Source organism: Corvus kubaryi, unplaced genomic scaffold (genome assembly GCF_017639235.1).
Source record: "Corvus kubaryi isolate FWS band 111438036 unplaced genomic scaffold, C.kubaryi_AGA036_p1.0 split1-37296, whole genome shotgun sequence".
Classification (NCBI taxonomy): domain Eukaryota; kingdom Metazoa; phylum Chordata; class Aves; order Passeriformes; family Corvidae; genus Corvus; species Corvus kubaryi.
This window is the reverse complement of record NW_024582075.1, coordinates 18,906,121-18,925,057: the sequence shown is the minus strand read 5'-3', so window position 1 is coordinate 18,925,057 and position 18,937 is coordinate 18,906,121. Positions and strand designations below refer to the sequence as shown.

Genomic DNA, 18,937 nt, shown 5'->3' with positions numbered 1-18,937 from the left:
GGCCCGGCTGCCGCAGCGCCGGCCCCGCTGCCGCGCAGGCCACGCTCCCCCCCGCCCGCCCTCGGCCGCCCCCGGCCCACTCTCGGGGCCCCGCAAGCCTCGGCCAAGGATACTTGTTGCACGGCTCTCTGCGTTGTGGTGTCCGGGGACTGGGACTCCTTGAGCAGCTGCAGGATCTGCTGGAGCCCCTGCTCGTCGGGCTTCCACTCGTACTCCATCTTGGCTGTCTGGAAAACAGCAGACAACAGGCGGCCGCGGTTGGCGGCGCGGCAGGGCCCGGGCGGGGGCGGGCGTAGAGGAAGGAAGGCCGGACCGGGGAAGGGGCGCGGCAGTGCCCGGTCCGCTCCGGCTCTCGTGCCCCCACGCACCCCAGCAGCCGCCGGATAGACGTAGGACACCGACCTGCTCCCGCTGCCTCCGCGCCGAGCAGAGACTGAGTCACGACGAATTTGTGATCCGGCCCGAAGAGTCGCCTCGCGTCCTGCTGGGTCCTAGCGCCGGGCACGGCTCCGCCCGCCCGGGCCGCCTCGGGGCTGCCGGCGCCGCCGTCCGCCTTTCCCCGGTGCGTCCCACACTGCCAGCAGCCTGCGGGCGACAGAACGCGAGCACCTCAATCCTGGCCGACGGGAAACGGGGAGCCCATGCCGCCCGCCCGAGAATAGACGGAAACCTCCAGCGAACGCGACAGGCGAGGGGCGAAGGGGCACCCCGGGCGCGGCCCAGCCCCCTGGGGCAGCGCCCGGCAGAGAGTGCAGAGGCTCCCGCCACGGAGAAGTGCGGGCGCGAAAGTAGACACCGGTGTCACGAACGTGGTACCTGCTGCACTTCTACGTCATTTGTCTGAGTACTGAGCAGATCTCAGATGTTCCCAATTCCACGTGTAAAGAGGGAACAGGACTAAGTACGCGGGGAAGGAGGGGGAGGCTGGGGCATGCAAACTCAAAAGAAACTGTTTTGAATACCTACCGTACCTTAAACTTAGCCCCAAAATATATCAGGGGAGATCTCAGGTTAAAATTAACAATTTAGATACATATATACACATGTATATATGTAAAATATGCATTACACATGTATGTATATAGATTTTTTAATGTATTATACCTATCCTAACAAGAGAAAGAATACGTGCTGTTTAAAACTGGTCTAAAACGGGAAAATTAAAGCCAGTAATTCCCTGTTTTTTATTATCTTACTTTTAGTCACTGTGTTTGTAAGCACTTCACTTGACATGAAAACTAGTTTCTACTGCTTCTGCTGCAGTACAGAACTCAGTTTGAACATTACACATCTCAGCCGTAACAACTGTTCAGAGGCATTGAGGACAGGGATCAATACTGATTCCTAAGGATGCATCCCAGGTTATTTGCTATGTGGCTCTTTGTCTCACCTCCCCAACACTGACAGTCACCTGTCCAGTCTCAGGTGCTAAGAAGTGTTCTTAGCTAATTTTCCTTCTATTACTATGTGATGCTATTCTTGAAGGAGACAATGCAATACTGATTTTGTCTCCAACAAAACAGCAAAAGGAGCCATCATAGGCAAGAAGACAGGTAGTGTACTTATACTACATATGTGGATGAGTACAGTGAAAGAGACATTTTGATGAACCAGGAAAGAATGCACACTGGAGTAAGGAGCAGAGAAGTATGCTGCATAGCATACAAGATAAAGTCAATGGAGAGAACAAAAACAGCTTATGAAAAAAACCCCAATAATGGGATATATTTATTAAGCTCTTCTATTTTAGCAACTGCTGTAATTATCAAAGGACTTTCTGGGAGACTACAAAAGTTGAGCACCTCTTGAGAGTTTACAGCACCTAACCAAGATGAAGTCAGTAAGGTAGGTACATAAAGACATGCCACCATTTACTAGGAAAGAATGGGCACAAGATTTACATGAGATTTTTGTGATCAGGGTGAATCTCCACTGGTTTCCCTCTAGTACAGGAACATGTCAAAACAAGGATTTTGACCCAGACCACTAAAACTGATGCTAATGGGTCACACTGTGTGGGCAGGAGACATCTTTCTGGGATGCATGCATAGTTGGAACACGTGAAAGCTGAAGTCCAGCAAATCAAGGAAGAGCTAATGTGAGCCTCATGCACCTAACTGTGCCTTAGCAATAAGGTTGTAGAAACTTGATTTTTCTTTCAGACCTCTGTCCCACTTCAGTCAAGTTTGTTTGAACTTGATTAGAGCTTCAAAAGTTACTATTCAGAAATTATGACACAAGGATTATATGTGTCTAATATCTGGAAACCAAGTGTGCTCAAGAACAACATTAAAGATGGGAAACAAGGGAAGTGATCAGAAAGGAAGGGTGAGATACAGAACAGGAAAGAACAGCTAGAGAAGAACGCCATGGATCCATAACTAAGAATAACGTAGGCTTCCTTTCCAAGAATGTAACTAGAATTCAATCCTGGTAAGAATTTCCACTTTCTGCAATGAAAAGGAGAGAAAAAGGCCTACAAATTGAAGTATGACTGGGAGCCTCTACAGAAGACCTCTAGTGGAGACATCTAAGTGCTTTACATGATCATCCTCTAAGATAGGTGAGAATAATTTATGAGACATTATCAAGATGAGAAGATATTCTGCAAGATGAGGTGTCTCCTTTAGCTTCTACATATGAAACCTAAGGAGGAACCTATCTCTAGTCCTTCAAATTATGTAAGGAAGCAAAAGAAGTCAAAACAATTTGACTGAGCCAAGAAAAAAAACTTCAGGTTGAAAGCATTACAGAAAAAAAACCCCCAGAAAATTGTTTATTTCTGTATGCTTTGCATTTATATATGTATGCTTTGCCTTTTTTGTTTTCTACTATCTGTTTTCCCCAAGCAAGAATCTTCTTGTATAGAAAATAAATCAGAATCAATGCTAAACTAAACACTACCCTCCAAAACACAGCCTGGTTCATCCCACTTGATCAGCAAAATGCAGCAGAACTGAATTTGACACACTTCATCTATAAATGTTAAGATTACAGAAGTTCTTTGAAGACAGAACTCTTGCACAAATGCTGAGGCTAAAATTTGATTTCTCTGTTATGCAGACTTCAGAAGTCATGCACTAGCCATAATCCACTGTTATCACAATGTGTAATATTGAAACAAACAAACAAAACAATTACAAGCCCAAACACTAACCTATATCTTTAATATATTTCTCTCTTCAAAGACCTTGCAGTTTGCTACTTAAGTGTCCACAACAAGCCTACAAGAAATTATCTTCCGTTGTCTGTTTCAGTTTCTCTTCCATTTTTCTCTCAGAATTCCCCATTAATTCACACTGAAATGACACATACATGGCATACAAGGAAAAAAATACATGACTCCCATATGTACCGCTGTTACACGATTCAAAATCCAGGTTTTTTCAGAGTAGTAGCTGTGAATGCATGAGACAGGATTTGATTCTTGCTTCTTCCTAAAGTGATTAACCCAATTTTTTTTCTGCTAAGTGTCCTTACCATCACATTAGAGTGTATTTGATGCTATGTCTTTTAATCTCTCTTGTTGCTTTTCATTATGTTGTAAACAGATACTAACAGGAACTTGGATTAGAATCTGGTTTCTGATCAGCAACATGTATTAATTGATAGATGATACTCAAAACACATATAGACAGAACAAATAGGAGATTCATAATAGAATACCCACCCCATCCCTCCATAGTCTCAGTGCACTTAAAAAAGAAACAGGAGACTGGTGCAAATCCCTCCCAATAATCAATCAGAAAAAAACCTGAGATCTGCACTGCTAGGAAAATGTCCCATCCCTCAAATGCGATAGTCTCCAAGCTGTATATTTGGAACTACAACTTGTCACTGCCAGTGGTTTTGAAACTAGTTTCAAATAATTATTCTCTAATAAATATTAATTCTCAAAATAGTCATCATTTCAGAACTGTTAGACAGTTTCAGCCACTTTACCCTTGAGAAAATTTTTCCCACTGTTCAGTGTTATTCCACTGGTAAAATTGGATTTTTTTTCTAATTTTGAGAGAATTCTAATAGCAACCTTCTTGTCATAAAATTCAGGCATTTTAACCTGTAATATTGGTACTTATTAATGTAATCAATCATTCAATCAGTTGCTAAAATCCAGGCTTCTGAATTTCCACACAAACTGCTTAGAGTGTTTCTCTGCATAGGACTGCATGCACAGAGGAAAAAACAGATATTCCACAATAGCTTTCTGTTTAAACCCTTTTATGTCAAGCTAAGAGTGATGTAGATTAAGCTAATCAGAAGAAAAGCTCTCATAACACAGAATAAATGTGTCTATGTGAAGGAGCTCATGCAGAATAGCTACTGCTGTACTATTTTGCAATGCCTTGTGCCTGGAGATGTGCCCTAAGTTTCCACTTTAAAAAAATACTGATAGTCCTCACATCCAACATATCAAATGAGCATCCATTCTAAAACATTTGGTGCAGTCTTTGAGTTCAGCCGTATGATACAAGATTAGTATTTATTACACAACAATTAATTTGAATAGTCTTACGAAGAAGACACTTTAACCCTGCGAAGCACCAGAGAGGGTACTAAGGAGACTGAAGACAGTTTGAAAGGATTTTGTGTTCCTGACTGAAACATCCATGAAATTAATTTTCTACTTTTCCAGAGCTGATTGGTTATGATAGAAGGATTGTTTTAAACGGAAGCCCAAGCAAACTTCAGAAAAATATTTTTAAGATGGGATCTCAACATTACTTCATATTTGTGTTGAGTTGTATAAAAATGGGAGCCAAAAAAGGCTGTAAGCTTACTGTTTTTTAATGCAACACTACCCAATCCACTATTGCAAGTGTAATTCTGTTGAAGGTAGAACTTTGTGGTTAAGACTGGCACAAAGGATATTAAGTTGCCAAATGCAGGAGTGGAATCTCTTCCTGGTAACAACGGTCGCAAAAAACCCCCATTTTTTAAGATTCTTCAATGTCACATTAGATGACAAAAGGCCAAGAGGAAAACCACCTAGCAGAAGATAAAAAAAATTCAACATGATTCACCATATAATCATAAGCCTTGGAATAAAGAAAAAAGTTTTGTGGATGTATCAAACTAAGAATTTGCTTCATTGATACAATTAACATTCAAAGCAGCAAATGTATGGGCTTTCAGGTAATATAACTTCAGACTTGTGTACCATTAATTGACCATTATTTCCTACTGTTATTCACTTTCTCTGGTCAGTAGGTCTAGGAGTAGAATAAGAAGCTGAAGAAACTGAGAGATATTATGTTAGCTTTCTACTCTCCTGAGACAATTCTAGCCAGAATTCGTTTTGTCTTATGTTGTATATGAAACTAGAAATTGTGTATGTATACAAATGTTCCAACAGTACAACACCTCATAATGGAACACTGGCATTTCAATATTCAAGGCAAATAAACCTGTAATGTGATTTGCTGTCCATGGAATGCCATCAGTTTGATGATAGACTTTTTCCAAGCATATCTACAGTTACAATAACATATCTGCTCATGAAATCTGTTACACTGTTGCCTGTGTGAAAGGGAGAGCTCATTATTGTTGCAATCACCATCCACGATTTCACGGTTTCTTTTCTCAAAGGTGAGGAGCAGTATTTCTTTTTGCAGATAATGTCTGTAAAAGCCTACGCCGTGGAATCCCATCGAACAGATGAAACAGTACTCAGGATAAACTGACAGCCTGTAATTCCACTCTACTGACAAGAAGTACATTCCCTCTTTATTTAATGAATACCTCTGCTTCTCATGCATCAAACGAGCATAGAGGAAAGAGCACAGCAATACAGTTTCCATATATATGAAGGTACAAAACCATCACACCATTACGGATAAAATGGATCGCTGGCCTCAGCATGCACTAACATTTCTTGTTTTGTAGAACAAGTAAGACTTAATTCAAATTAGGATAACAAACACCAACATATAGCACAGGCCTATGTACAGGTCAAAACTGAAACCCAAATCTCTTGCTGTTCATGGGCTAAATAAGATACGTAACATTTTCAGCTGCAGGGACAAAAACCTGTCAAGCTTTCACCAACTAGAACATCATCAGAAGCATTTTGATTTTGAATTCTGCTTTAGAAATCAAGGATTGATGGAATGCAGGATGGAATACCATTCTTGTAATTCATGAAAAGTCCAGCTGAATAAAGTAGTAGACAGTGCAAAACTGCAAAGATCTCTAGATTTAAAATGCCTTTGATCAATTAATCTAGACAAGGATGCACCATTTCTTCAAAGGTACCAGTATGAGAGGACAAAAGGAAATGATCTTAAGCTGAGACTGGAGAGATTCTGACATTAGAAAAAAATTTTCACTATTAGGGTGATCAAGCATTGTAACAGGTTGCCAAGGGAGGTGGTGGAGTCACCATCCCTGAAGGTGTTCAACAGGCAACTGGACTTGGCACTGTGTGATGTAGTTTAGTGGTTTAGGGGTGACAGTAGTAGTGCTGGATGGATGGTTGGACTAGATGATCTTGTAGGTCCCTTCCAATCTTGATGATTCTATGATAATTTCATTTCCACAGCTAGAGATACCAAGTGGAAAAATAGTGTGCGGCTAATGATTTGCCCCACTGAAATCACACATTGGATACTATAATGGCAGTATCTAGACATGCTTTTAATGGTGGCAGTCAGAAAACAATCTAAAACCAAATGGAGAGCTGTTTGAGAAAAACATCACCTCATGAATTTGTGACAGAAAATACCAGATCAATCAGCTGAAATCGAAATTAGTAAAGGGAGTAAGTGGGTGTACAAAGGATCAAAGGCATCATTCTTGAGAGCCCAGTTTTATTTAAACCTCTACTGTCAAATTTCATGTCTGAAATCCAGCATGCAATTTTTGCCAGCTTAAAACTCTTTTAAACATGGTTAGTGTCAAGTGCACATGAACCCTATTCTACTCCCTACTTAAAGTATAGAGTAAGATTTCTTTCTCTGAGCTGTAGGAGGCAAAGCAACTGATGTCTGCTGGAGGATTTTTGCTGAACTTCTGTTTTTCTAATTAGTAATTCAGGCTTCCTCAAGATGCAGATAAAAATCAAAATGATACACAGCTTTGGAACCTGTTCCTCATGACAGATCAGAATGCAGACTTCTGAAAACATCTGAGACAAGTAGCAGATATAACTTAAAATTGAAGTCACGGCTTAAAAAAACCTTATACCTGGATGGGTATAAGACTGTGAAAAAAGATGCAGTCCCTGAAATTTTAGCATTCACTTTCCTTCAGTTATGCATTCATTCTTATCAACTAACAGAGATTAATAAAAATAAAGACACTAACAGATGCAAGATTCCTCTTTTGACTTACTGCATGCTTGAAAAGGTGGTTCTAGCCCCTGCAAATCTTGGAAGGAAAGTCATACAGTGAGAGACTCCATGGTGCCCGTTCCTCTCACATGGCTCAGCCAAGACAGACAGGCACAGGCACGTGATTTACATCCATTGCTCTTCTTTTTCAGTAATGTTTGCAGACAAAGTCATCTCTGCTACTAAAACCATCAAACGTAAAGGAGATAACACCTCATCATGGGATAGTGCCAAATTTGGGAAAGTTCTTGGCCCTGAAAAGAATGCATTGTTTATTTAAAATTAAGTTACTCACAATTATTAAAAAACTTAATCTAAGTAAGCAGTGATGTGTTTTTAAGTTAATTTTGAAAAAGTCTGCACCATGATGAACTAAAATACATCTAAGTTCTCCAACTGTTGTCAAAATGTAGGCACTTATAAACCAACCAAGTTTAGAGCAAAATGTATATTAAAAAGTATATATTCCCCATGAAACAGTTCACAAATTTAAATTCCTTCTTGTACAACACTATCTTAACAATCATAAACAATAATAATACATTAGAAGATAAAAATTAGGAATCTCATTAAATAAGATACAGAACTTGTAAAGGTGCTGAAGACCTTTTGCTAGTAGAAAGAGGTAACAAATACACGTCAAGTGGCGTATTTATTTGTAAGTAAGTTTTAATGCATAAATGAGGTAAAAATGATCTATTGTGGAAAAGAAAAGCTAAGTTAAAACCAAATACACAAAATTAAATCTTTTGACCTTCCAATTTAAATTACTAAAATTAGTTATTTTACACTGTTTAAATCAGACCACTGTCTTTTCATGGTATGCACTCACTGGAAAGAAACCAACTGTAAAGAAATGAGTACAAAGGAAGTCTCAAAAAACTGAGAAGTCTCCTCTGGAAAGGCCATCAGGCATAATTAGGAATTCAGTACAGGGTTCAAGGCAAAAATTATATTGGGAGCCTTAAGACCTGATTAATCAGGATTAGGTTTTATTTTTACTTCTTGGCAAAATACCTTGCATCCCAGGATACACATAATTCAGAACCACACACTCACCTACTTTCCTCCCAGACTTTTTCTGAACACTCCATGTGTTTTAAAACCTTTACACACAGAACATGCACTAAGACATGCGACTGTCAGTGACACTACCACTGTCTGATCTGTCATTGGTGACAACACTGGTGCTTTGGTGATATGTGCAATACTGACAGCAACAGTGCTGGCTAAATCATTATCTCTGGTTATTGTAATAGAATGCTAGTGTATTCCTCCCTGCATAGCTGATCAATTTCCTTACTGCAGTGAGTGGCTTATCTAAGGTTCTTAAGATGCTGTTGTCTCAAGGAAATGGCAGTATTTCAGTTTCTATTAGTCCCTGCATGTCTCCAGTAAGCAGGTATCTGTCCTGCATAGGGATTTATGGGTGGAGTCATAGACGAGCTGGCAGGTACACTAGTGGAAGAAGATTTACAAACCTTCAGAAAGAAACTGGAATTCAGTCTTACCCAGTGAGCCTGAGTACAGGGTGTTCTCTAATCTCTAATGTCAGATAAATATAAAGAAACTACATTCTCATGGAAAAGAGTGAGGAAATAATTACTGATCTGGAATGAAGCTCCCTCCAAAAGAGAATGTGTTCCTCAGTGGGAGCAGTCAACTGCTCCAATCATACACATAAACAAAAGGATGATACCCTAACCACCCTAACCAAAGAAGCAAAACTCTTAAGGTAAATAAGCAAATAGGACTTACTGATCTTAATGAGAATGCTAAAGAATGACTGCACAATCCTTGTTTCTCAAGCCTCAGATAAACAAGGGAGTAAATAAAGGCAGAAGTACTGCCACCCCCAAACTGTTCCTGCATCTATATAAACAGTGGAATTTGCAGACACATCAAAACCAATGTTTTTGCCTTCTCTGAACATCAATATTTTCGGATAAGTAATTATATGAGCTGAATTTATTATTGTTTAATACAACGAACAGTATGATCCAAGTGCTTCAAAATTAACTTGACAGAAATTTTGTGAGACAACTACAGAAGAACAGAGAAATGTCTGTCTTATTGAAGACACATTATTAATACAAATTAAAACAATATTAAAAATTCCTAAAGAAGATTTCCAGTTTTCATTTGACCAAAGCAATAAAACTGACTGCATATTGTGGCAAGGAAAGCAGCATAATCTTAAGAGCAAAGACTATTTCCATTAATAGATGCACACTGAATATCCAGTAGAAATAACCAGTGGAAGAATGCTTTAACTTTTTCAGTTTAAGCATATTAATGCTCTTGGATATGACATCTGAAGATGAGGTTTTAGAGAGGTCTCAGACTTCCAATTAAACAAGATATTCAAGTTGTTATAGTTTGAAGCCAACAGATATCACAGAAGAAAACCTAAAGAATTGTTCTACACAGATCTTCATGGCCCTTTTCAGCAACGGATGTTAAGAGAGCACTGAATAATTACAAGTAGACAGGTGGACTTATACTGTCTAGTTAAAAAAAAGCACAAATACAGGAAGCAATTTAAAAACAAAAGTGTAACAGTTTAATTCTTACTGTATTCTCTCATTTCTAGCCTCTCACAACTGTAGCTGTTAGATCAGTTTTGAAACAATATTGAACCAGTGTAAAGGAAATTGCAAGCAAATCTGAATGCAAGTAATTCACCTTAGCTAAAGCTCCCGTGCTGAAGTGGCTACATTGCTGTTAATGCACAGATAGAGACTGTTATTGTACAGATGAATGATCACATAAAATTCCTTGAGCAGTTTTATGCAGCCTTAATCAACTTGCTACCAGCCCCCTTAGCAATTCTTTTACGTCCTTCTGGTTCAAATGCAGCATTTCATGAAAGAAGAAACATTAGAAACAAAAAATTAAATTAGAAGTACATTATGCGTTCGGGTTAGAAAAGTGAGGTAGACTGAAAGAATCTGAACATGTAAAAATGCAATTAGATGAAGAATCTAACTGTAATTCTTACTTAAGTCATAAGTTTTCAATATTTTAGTCATTTAAATACTTATATGTTGGTTTGTGAAGGATATCAGAATGTATTTGAATCAGAGACTAGCTGCTGTGATCAGTTCCTTATTCTAAATGATACATATGTAAATGAATTCCCTTGAAATGCTATAAACAAAACAACCAATAAAAAAAAAATTCAAGGGTTTTAAAGGTTTGCTTTTCTTTTTCCCTCGCCCAAAGATAAAAGAAATTTATTTAGTGGAGAAACTGTAATTTAAAATAATTCAATCTGTCTTAAATGCACAGGTCATTTAATAAATTGAAGGCCACTTAAAATACGTTTTTCATAAAAACTGGTGGCAAATCACTTCACCAACTCCACTAAATAAACTTACTGGCATTCTACAAATCATCTTTGTCTTTAAAAAGTATGCAACCACTATATGAAACATAAAGCTATGAAGAGTTGAAACTACAGTTACAGGCTGAACTGTTTATAGCCAAAAGAATAAATTAACACCTCTCCCCTATATAACAGTTCTTATACATTATCATAATGCAGAATATAGGCTTTTTTTCCTGCTAGTGATTTTATGATCTTCACCTTGAGAATCAATTTATTGACCTGCACCATGCTTTGTCATATGATGCCCTTTAAAATGTGTAATACAAAAAGCATTCCAAGATACTTTCTGCCCTTTCTCACTTTTTATGTGGAAATTCTCCTTAGGTGAAATGTTCACAGAGGTCTTAAGTCTCTCTCATACTTCTCATTCTCCCCGTATTTGCCTACTGGAAAACATTTATACTCTGTTTTGTCATTCAGTTGTAAATGGTATGCAGAAAAGGCTGTTTTGTTACATGCCCGACACATTAGAGCCTTATATGTAGAGCTTCTGGGCACTACCATACCTGAAAATTAAGTATAAAATGACATATTAAATTGCAAAAAAAAATTGAGCAATTTTCTGCATAATATGGCAGCCAGGTTTTTTTAACTTCTTTCAAATTATCTTCAATAACAAACCTGACTGTTTGACAATGTATTGAATGTCTTATAAACAAGGTGTCTTATACACAAATAAAAACATTTTCATAAAACTTGGTCTTGCCTGATGGTTTAACACCAAGAGAGTTAAAGCTGTTCAGTATAGATAAGACCAATGTTGATTTTTAATACTTTTTCAGGATTTCAAAATTGAACTTAAAAGTCTAACTGAGGAAATCTGAGGTCAGTTTCAAACACATAACTAAATTAGCATAATCTGAAAGGACGTTTGTATAATAAATTGTTCTCTCTAATTAACACTTACTGAAAATGTAAACAGGACAGCTGAGCTTCACTGAAGTAAAAATTTGTTTGCCTTCTTTCAGACCTACCTGGCCCTAGCAGCGCTGAAGTAATTAATCTACACAGTACTGATGCAGTAGAGTAATGAATTTTATTATCTTACATTGATATCATCTTCTGGAGGACCCAAGGATTAAATTGCAATGAAAATATTACACTATATCTAACCACTCTGAACTTGAGGTACCTTTTTGTAAGCTCCACAGAAGACACTAGAAGGGATGTTGCAGAGCACAAAACCATGTACTACAGCACCTTTTCTAGAATTCCTTCTGACGTGTAATATTTTATCACAGATATCAAACTCTCAAATTAATTTTTAATGTCTCACCTTACTTATCACTGTATCACACTTAATTCTAACTCTTACAGCTTCTGCTATTATCTCTGATAAAACAAGAGCAAGAAGAAAATATGAAGAAAAATACAAATATTATTTTCTATTATTGCTCTTTCTACCTGTAGAATTTTACATCAGAACCAAACATATATATAAATGTCACATTTTATCTGTGAAAATAGCAAGTCAGATGACGAATAATTCACAGGCCAACATTTAAAATTTCCACCACAGTTTAAGTACAACTTGTATGCCCTCACACAATTCAGCGTAGTTATTTGGTCCCATGGGTATACTCTTTCTCCTAAGCTCCAAGAAAAAATTGTGGCAAAGAAATTGTCCTTATGTTCAATTAAATCTGCATTATTACCCAAACCATTATTACCTACAGTGAGATCATCAAAAGGTAGCCTCTGCTATCTCATTTAACCTTTAAAAAAACAAGAAAAAAAAAGAGAGAGAGAGAATCCCACCCCAATGGAGCTAAAATTATCAAAGACTCATTATGATCCATTATCCCTGTTACCTGGAACAAAAGAAACAAAGCAAGGACAGTATCCTCAATATCTGATGATTCTCAAACTCATGTGCTGATACAAAAATTCGTATTCTCAACTGGGAAAATATTAAAAAATGCAGCTTCATATAGTAATTAATTTTCTCATATCTAAGTGAAATATTTCATCTTTAAAACATCATAAAGCAATTAATAAAAATAAAAATAGAAACAACAAACAAAACAATCCACACAACAGCTGAACTCTGTGGTGGTTATAAGCAAGATTAACCTAGAATTCCCTCATCAGCATCATTTTTTCCACCCCACATCTGAAAAGACTGCAAGTGGAAGTAACAACCAGAACAAGAGTATCTTGAAATGTACAATGCAAATGAGGGACGCTACAAGTACGGCCAATTGTGCTGTATTTAATTTTTGTTTGCTATTTTGATTCTGTGTAATCACCAAGAAATTAAGAGAATCACTGGAATAGACAATGCTTAACCTGATAGGATTCCTTGCTAAACTGAAAAACATACTATCATCACAGATTGTAAAATATATTACAAGTACTCATTGGTTCAAAAACCAACAGTTATCTCCTGGGGAAATAGGGGATTCTCCAGAAGCAAAGAATTTTGAGGTTACAGTGTGTTACCCAGTTTTTGGTGGAGAAACAAGGAGACAATATAAAGTCTTCTACAGATACATGGAAGATTTTGTAAGGAGGCTGTCTGAAGTAATTTGTCAATGTAATCACATGACCAAATAAATTCTTACTTATTAAAGATGAAAAGATTTTAAGACAGGAAGACATCTGAACATATGATATATAAACACATATATTTGCACTAAGGGCATACATGCTCTCTATCTTAGAGAGAATAATGAAACAACTAAGTATTTTTAAACTGGTTTAAAATGGTTATTTCCTGTCATCAGTTGACCTACTTCTATTCCTTTTCCAAGGGGCTCCAAAAGCATCTCTGCTTCAGACACCAATGTTTTCTGCCTAGCGATGACTGTTTTCTTACATGCAAGTAAAGAATGCAATTACATGAGTCTTGTGTTCTTTTTAATGTGATTCCCATTTGTCCAAAAGCTCCCACTCAAAGTTCATCTTGTTTGGTTTTAACTACTTTTTGTGGGCCAGGTTCAACAACTGAAGCTTCCATCTCTTATGCCAAATTCATCTATTTACATTACACTTAATGGACTACAGTCACTCCTGATTTCCAGAGACATGGCTTGAGGCTTGCCTGCACAAAAGAATAATTTATTGTAATTTAAGGTTGGCTTTTTTTTTCCCCTGATGAATTGACTCAAGCAAAACTGATGTAAAACAGACTGAAGTATCTGTTTAGATTTTTGCACTGATTTAGCTTATCTGGTAGAAGAAGCAGATGTGCTCTTTTTAGTCTCTGATGAAAATTACTCTTGCCTTCCCACACCTGTCTGCTACTGACTTTTCTTCCTTATCTGTAAAAGAGGTGGTCAAAGTGTAGTGCAGATGCCACTTATGCTTCCTTCCATGCTACATTCAAAACTTAACTGAGGCACAGCTTCTGGGTCTCACTGCTCATATACAGCCAGCACAGCAATGCCCCCCTGGCCTCCACAAAATCTGTGGGAACAGTTAGGAACTATGGCAGCCACCACCCACACTCAACATAATGAATAGCTCTGCTGTCCCCATGCAGACCTGCACTGCTGGTTCAGGATAGAAGAAGAAGAGGACCAAGACATGGTGAAGTAGGAAGAACAGGATTAAGGAGGTACATGCATGCAGGGGAAGCCAAGGTTCCACTTTGATTTTGCTGGAGGTGAAGGTTGATGATATGGGTATGTATGTGAAGGAGAAAGGATATGACTGAAGTCTGAAATGAAGAATAAACTTGTATGGGTGCACAAATGGAAACGGAAGCTTAAATGTGAGCATTGGACTGCAATTCTAGCTTGAATGATAGGAACATGCAGTAGGGAAGGTGGGAGAAGAGCCATAGATGAGGCTCTAGTTTGGCATGGCTGGAAAAGCATGTGACCCTGGATACCAGAAGTGACTGATGATAATCACATACCTACTAAGTAAGTTTGGGAACTTCTGGTCTGTACTGTCTCACAATTACTTCTGCAAGTCTGTTCTTTTTGAATTCTAACACAGTAAGTTTTCTTGCATCTCTGTACCACCTACTATCTATTTTCTATTCTCTGCCAAAAACATTTTGTCTTGCCTTTCCTTCTCTCATATATAGCACTGACCTAATATTTAAACTAATGCACTCAGTGGCATGCTCACCATAAGCAGCACATTTTCAGTGTTTAAGGGTATCTCACAGTGGCTTGTAGAAAATGCTCTACAAAACTAAATTACTTAACAGGAGAATAATTTAAGAGTAATTTTCTGTTCTATAGTCAAGGTTTAAAAACCAAAAATTTTCTTTAAACGCAAGTTTTATTTGATTTTATGCCTTGAGATTTCACTCATATAGAGACAGACATATACAATAGACACAGACACATACACAAACTCAAAATTTCAAATGCATTCAGTACACAGGAAATTAACAAACAATTGTTCTAAAATTGTTTAAATTTCACTCTGGAGCCTGGTTTGGAAAAGAAAACCTCCTAAAGGCTAAAAGTGACATTTGGAGGTTTATTTCATAATGTTATTACAAATGCCATATTCAAAGGCATCCATGTATACAAGTATAAATATGTACAGTGTTTCACCACGTACATGACAGGTCTGTACCTAACATACCTAAGCTAAACAGTGGATCTACACAACTATATCTCTTTCAATGAGAGATTTAAAATAATTTCAGTATGAATTGTATAATATAGCGATATTAGTATCTTTCTGTATATGAACATATTATTATTATATATGTACGATACATGCAATAAAAATATTGTATAGTATATGTTTGAAATCTATCAATATATGTAGAAAGGCTACCTGAACTACCCAAATCAGTATATAAAACAGTGGAAAGCAATGGATTTGGTGATTGAAACATACTACTGTTACATGTATTTAAATGTTTGTAGAATTTGGAACCAAATTAATGGGTAAAATTAATTTCTGGGATCAAAACTGACCACAACAACAACATATTTAAGGCATGAAAGTAATGAAAAAGCAGTCCTACCCTTTCAAAAACAAAGGAAAAATCCTCCCTGTTTCATGCTACTGACACAGTTTGATAATAATGCATTGCGCAGTGCATACCAAGTTCACAGACCTGTTGTACAATTTGTTTTATGACCCTGACAACAACACTGGGTCTATGAAAGAAGATCTTTATTATTAAGACATTTCAAAGATAAAATGTCAGTCTTTATTTCAGCCCCAATCTTTAACTGGAAAGATTCTGAATATCAGCTTTGATGAAGGAGGATTTGTAGCCATAGCATCTTGGTGTGCCTGAAGCATGAACAGCATATACTCTACCACAGCTCTGCCACTCTGCTGAACAGTTCTGTGCATACCTATCACCTCACTCAAAGGTAGCTCCATCCCTGGAGCTAAAAGTTAAGCACACATACCTGCTTTATTGAATACCCACATACAAGGACTCCTAAACTGGATTCTAAAGAAATATAACAGAAAAGTGTGTCAGATAAGCCAGTAAAAGCCTACATTCATAAAGCCATTATTATGTTGTTTTAACCTCTCTGTCACAAGGCATAGCACAATGTAGTAGCTGTGCTTGCACCTGTATTAGTCCATGAAATGTGTCATTGCCTGTATCCAACAGTAATCATGGTCCTTAGTCAATATTCATTCTAACCAGAGCCCTCCTCCTTTAACGCAGTCAATAAACTGCTTTTGTAACCCTGTTTTTGCAACATCATAACTATTCTTTTGTCTTATCCTGCTTTGAGCATAAGTTAACTAAATCTTGAAAAATGCATTCTAGAGTAATTTTGATAACGCAGAAACTATTCTTCCCAGTTGTAAGCACCTTTCCTCCATCCTCCCACATATCACTCAAAAATAATTACAGTTCACACAGCAGATGTAGAATGAAGACTTATGGGCTCAGTTTCCAATTCTATCAAAGGCTCCTTTTAGGAGTTCGGGAATACGACTATTTTTTCTGTTCAATTACTCATTTACAGAAGGAACGCAAGTCAACTTTTTGTTCAGTGCATTTTGTAAAGATTTAACCACACCTATGATGCATTCGAATGCCACATTAAGGACTACTTAGCTATGCAAGAGGACAGGCAAACAGGTTAAGAAGCTGTGGTGGCCTGAATACATCGCAGAACAATCCTCACAGTAGGAGGATTTCTCAGGTCTTGAGCAGAAAGTCAAGTGAGAGGAATTATTACCTTCTCAGCAAGGAGATAAACATCTCGCGGACTAATCAAGCCATTTATACCAATCCAGAAAGCGTTCCTGTCCTTTTTACAGTCACCCCACAAAAGGTTCACAAGTTCCATTGTCAATTTCCGCCCAGCAGTTAAATTAACAACCTTCCCATGCAAACGAAAGTACTAGACAAACACGAGAATTCTCGCCTCTCTAGTATTTCGGAATAAAAATTTAAAACCCCACCTATCCAAATCTGTACAGCATGGACCCCATGCGCGCCAGAAACCAGGGTAGGAAATACGGCCACGTTCCCTATCCTGAAGCGACTTTCACTTTCCGGCTCTCTACAGTGCTGCAGAGACGGCGCCAGCCGTGACACCGGGAGGAGCCGGGGGAAACGCTGGGGGGTATCTCGGGGGCCTCCCCAGGACCCAGGCCGTGGGCCCTCAGGTTCCAGCCGCTGCCTGCCCCGTCTCTCTCCATCTCTCCATCCATCCATCCATCCATCCATCCATCCATCCATTCCATCCATCCATTCCATCCATCCATTCCATCCAATCCATTCCATCCAATCCATCCCCGGTAGGAGTGGAAGAGGCAGCCCACGGCCGAGACCCCACGGCTCCCCGCCCAACAGCGACGTGGAGGCCCCTGACATCGGCCGGGGGACCCGGCGGCGACTACCGGGGATAGGACGTCCCAGCCCGCCCCTCGCAACGCGGACACGTACCCACACCATCCCAGAGCCCGGCGGCAGGGGAGTGGCGAGGGAGCAGCCCGACCTCTCCCTCCGCAGTTCCGCGCGGTGCCGCTCCGGCCCCCGAAATGGCTGAACAAAGGGAACTCGCTCGGCCGCCGCCGCCCCTCGATTGGCCGTGGGGCGGTGCCAGGGGCGGGGGCGCCGCTGCCCCGGTCACCGCGGCAACGGCGGGCGGGATGGAGGCAGCGGTGAAATGGCCGTCCGGCCCCGCCCGGCCTCTCACGCCGCGGCACCCCGGCACGAACGGGCTCCGCACAGGAATCCTTCCCCCTGGGCCCCCCAGGTCGGGCTCCTCTGCCCGCACCCCCTCACGCCCGGACCCCTCCCGCAGCAGCCGCTCCACAGAAGGTGTCTGACACGTGCCAAAATCACGGAAAACAAAAAAATGAGGCTAAAGTCTAGATAGCAAAGGTAGAGCACCCTAGATTTCATCATAGGCAGGCAGTGCAAGTGCACACCCAGGGTCTTCCCAGACTTCTCTGGGAGTGAATGGATTCAGAACAGCCCCGAGAAGAAGGACTTGGTGGTACTGGCGTATGAAAAGTGGGACATGATCTTGCAATGTGCATTTGCCACCCAGAAAGACAGTTGCATACTGGGCTGCATCAAAAAACGTGAGGCCAGCAGCCTGGGGAAGGTGATTCTTCCCGTCTGGCTTCTATATTCAGCTCTGGAGTCCTTACCACAGGAAAGGCATGGACCTGTTGGAGCAGGTCCAGAGGAACACACTTCCAACCCAAACCATTGTGTTCTATAATTCTAGGATGTGGCCAGGTGTCCTGGCAAGAAGACCGCTGCATATTCATTCATGGCTGTGGGCATCCCAGCACATTACAGTAGCAATTTCTAATTGTGCTGCAAAACTCTCTCCTTGACTGTAAGCACTAGCTACCTTTTTATTAAACAATGAAAGCTGATATTTTTTACCTGTCGCAATGACCGCCACTGACCACTGCCCAGGCTAGCTCCTGCGGTGTGCGACAGGAGTGGGGAGCAGCTGGAGGCTCTCGGCTTTAAAGCTGCTCCTCGGGAGTTCAGCTCTGCCCACGGGAGCTGAAGCTCCAGGCACAGTGGCTGTCAGCAGTCCCGACAAGGGAGAGGATAAAAAGTAGCAAGGAGGCTTGCCACACGGGAAAATCCAAATCTATTGGAAGCAACTCACAGGAGACAAGCCTCGAGCAGCTCCAGGGAACCCCTTATAAAGGGAGGTGGTACAATGGGGATGGCTTAACTGGGGACAATAGAAATCTCTGAGGGAGGGATATGGACGAGGATAGACATTTCCTTGGGCCAATAGCCTCAAGGGGAGGAGGGAAAGGGATCACATGCCCCAATGGGGCATCC

The 18,937-nt window shown here is 39.9% G+C and overlaps 1 protein-coding gene across 3 annotated transcripts in view; it reads right to left on the bottom strand.

Moving 5' to 3' along the window:
• Nucleotides 1–17,674, bottom strand: part of TNPO1 (transportin 1) — a 74,630-nt gene extending 56,956 nt beyond the window's left edge. The window contains exons 1-3 of one of the 3 annotated variants that reach the window (XM_042012731.1): nucleotides 17,564–17,674; nucleotides 403–585; nucleotides 114–227 (exon numbers count right to left, since the gene is read on the bottom strand). In XM_042012731.1, coding sequence (XP_041868665.1) covers nucleotides 114–218 — 105 coding nt within the window. In that variant the 5' untranslated portion in view covers nucleotides 219–227; nucleotides 403–585; nucleotides 17,564–17,674. Of the gene's footprint in view, nucleotides 1–113; nucleotides 228–402; nucleotides 849–17,563 lie in introns of those variants that run through there. The other 2 variants (XM_042012729.1, XM_042012730.1) reach the window with 2 other exon arrangements.
• Between the last annotated feature and the right edge of the window lie 1,263 nt (nucleotides 17,675–18,937).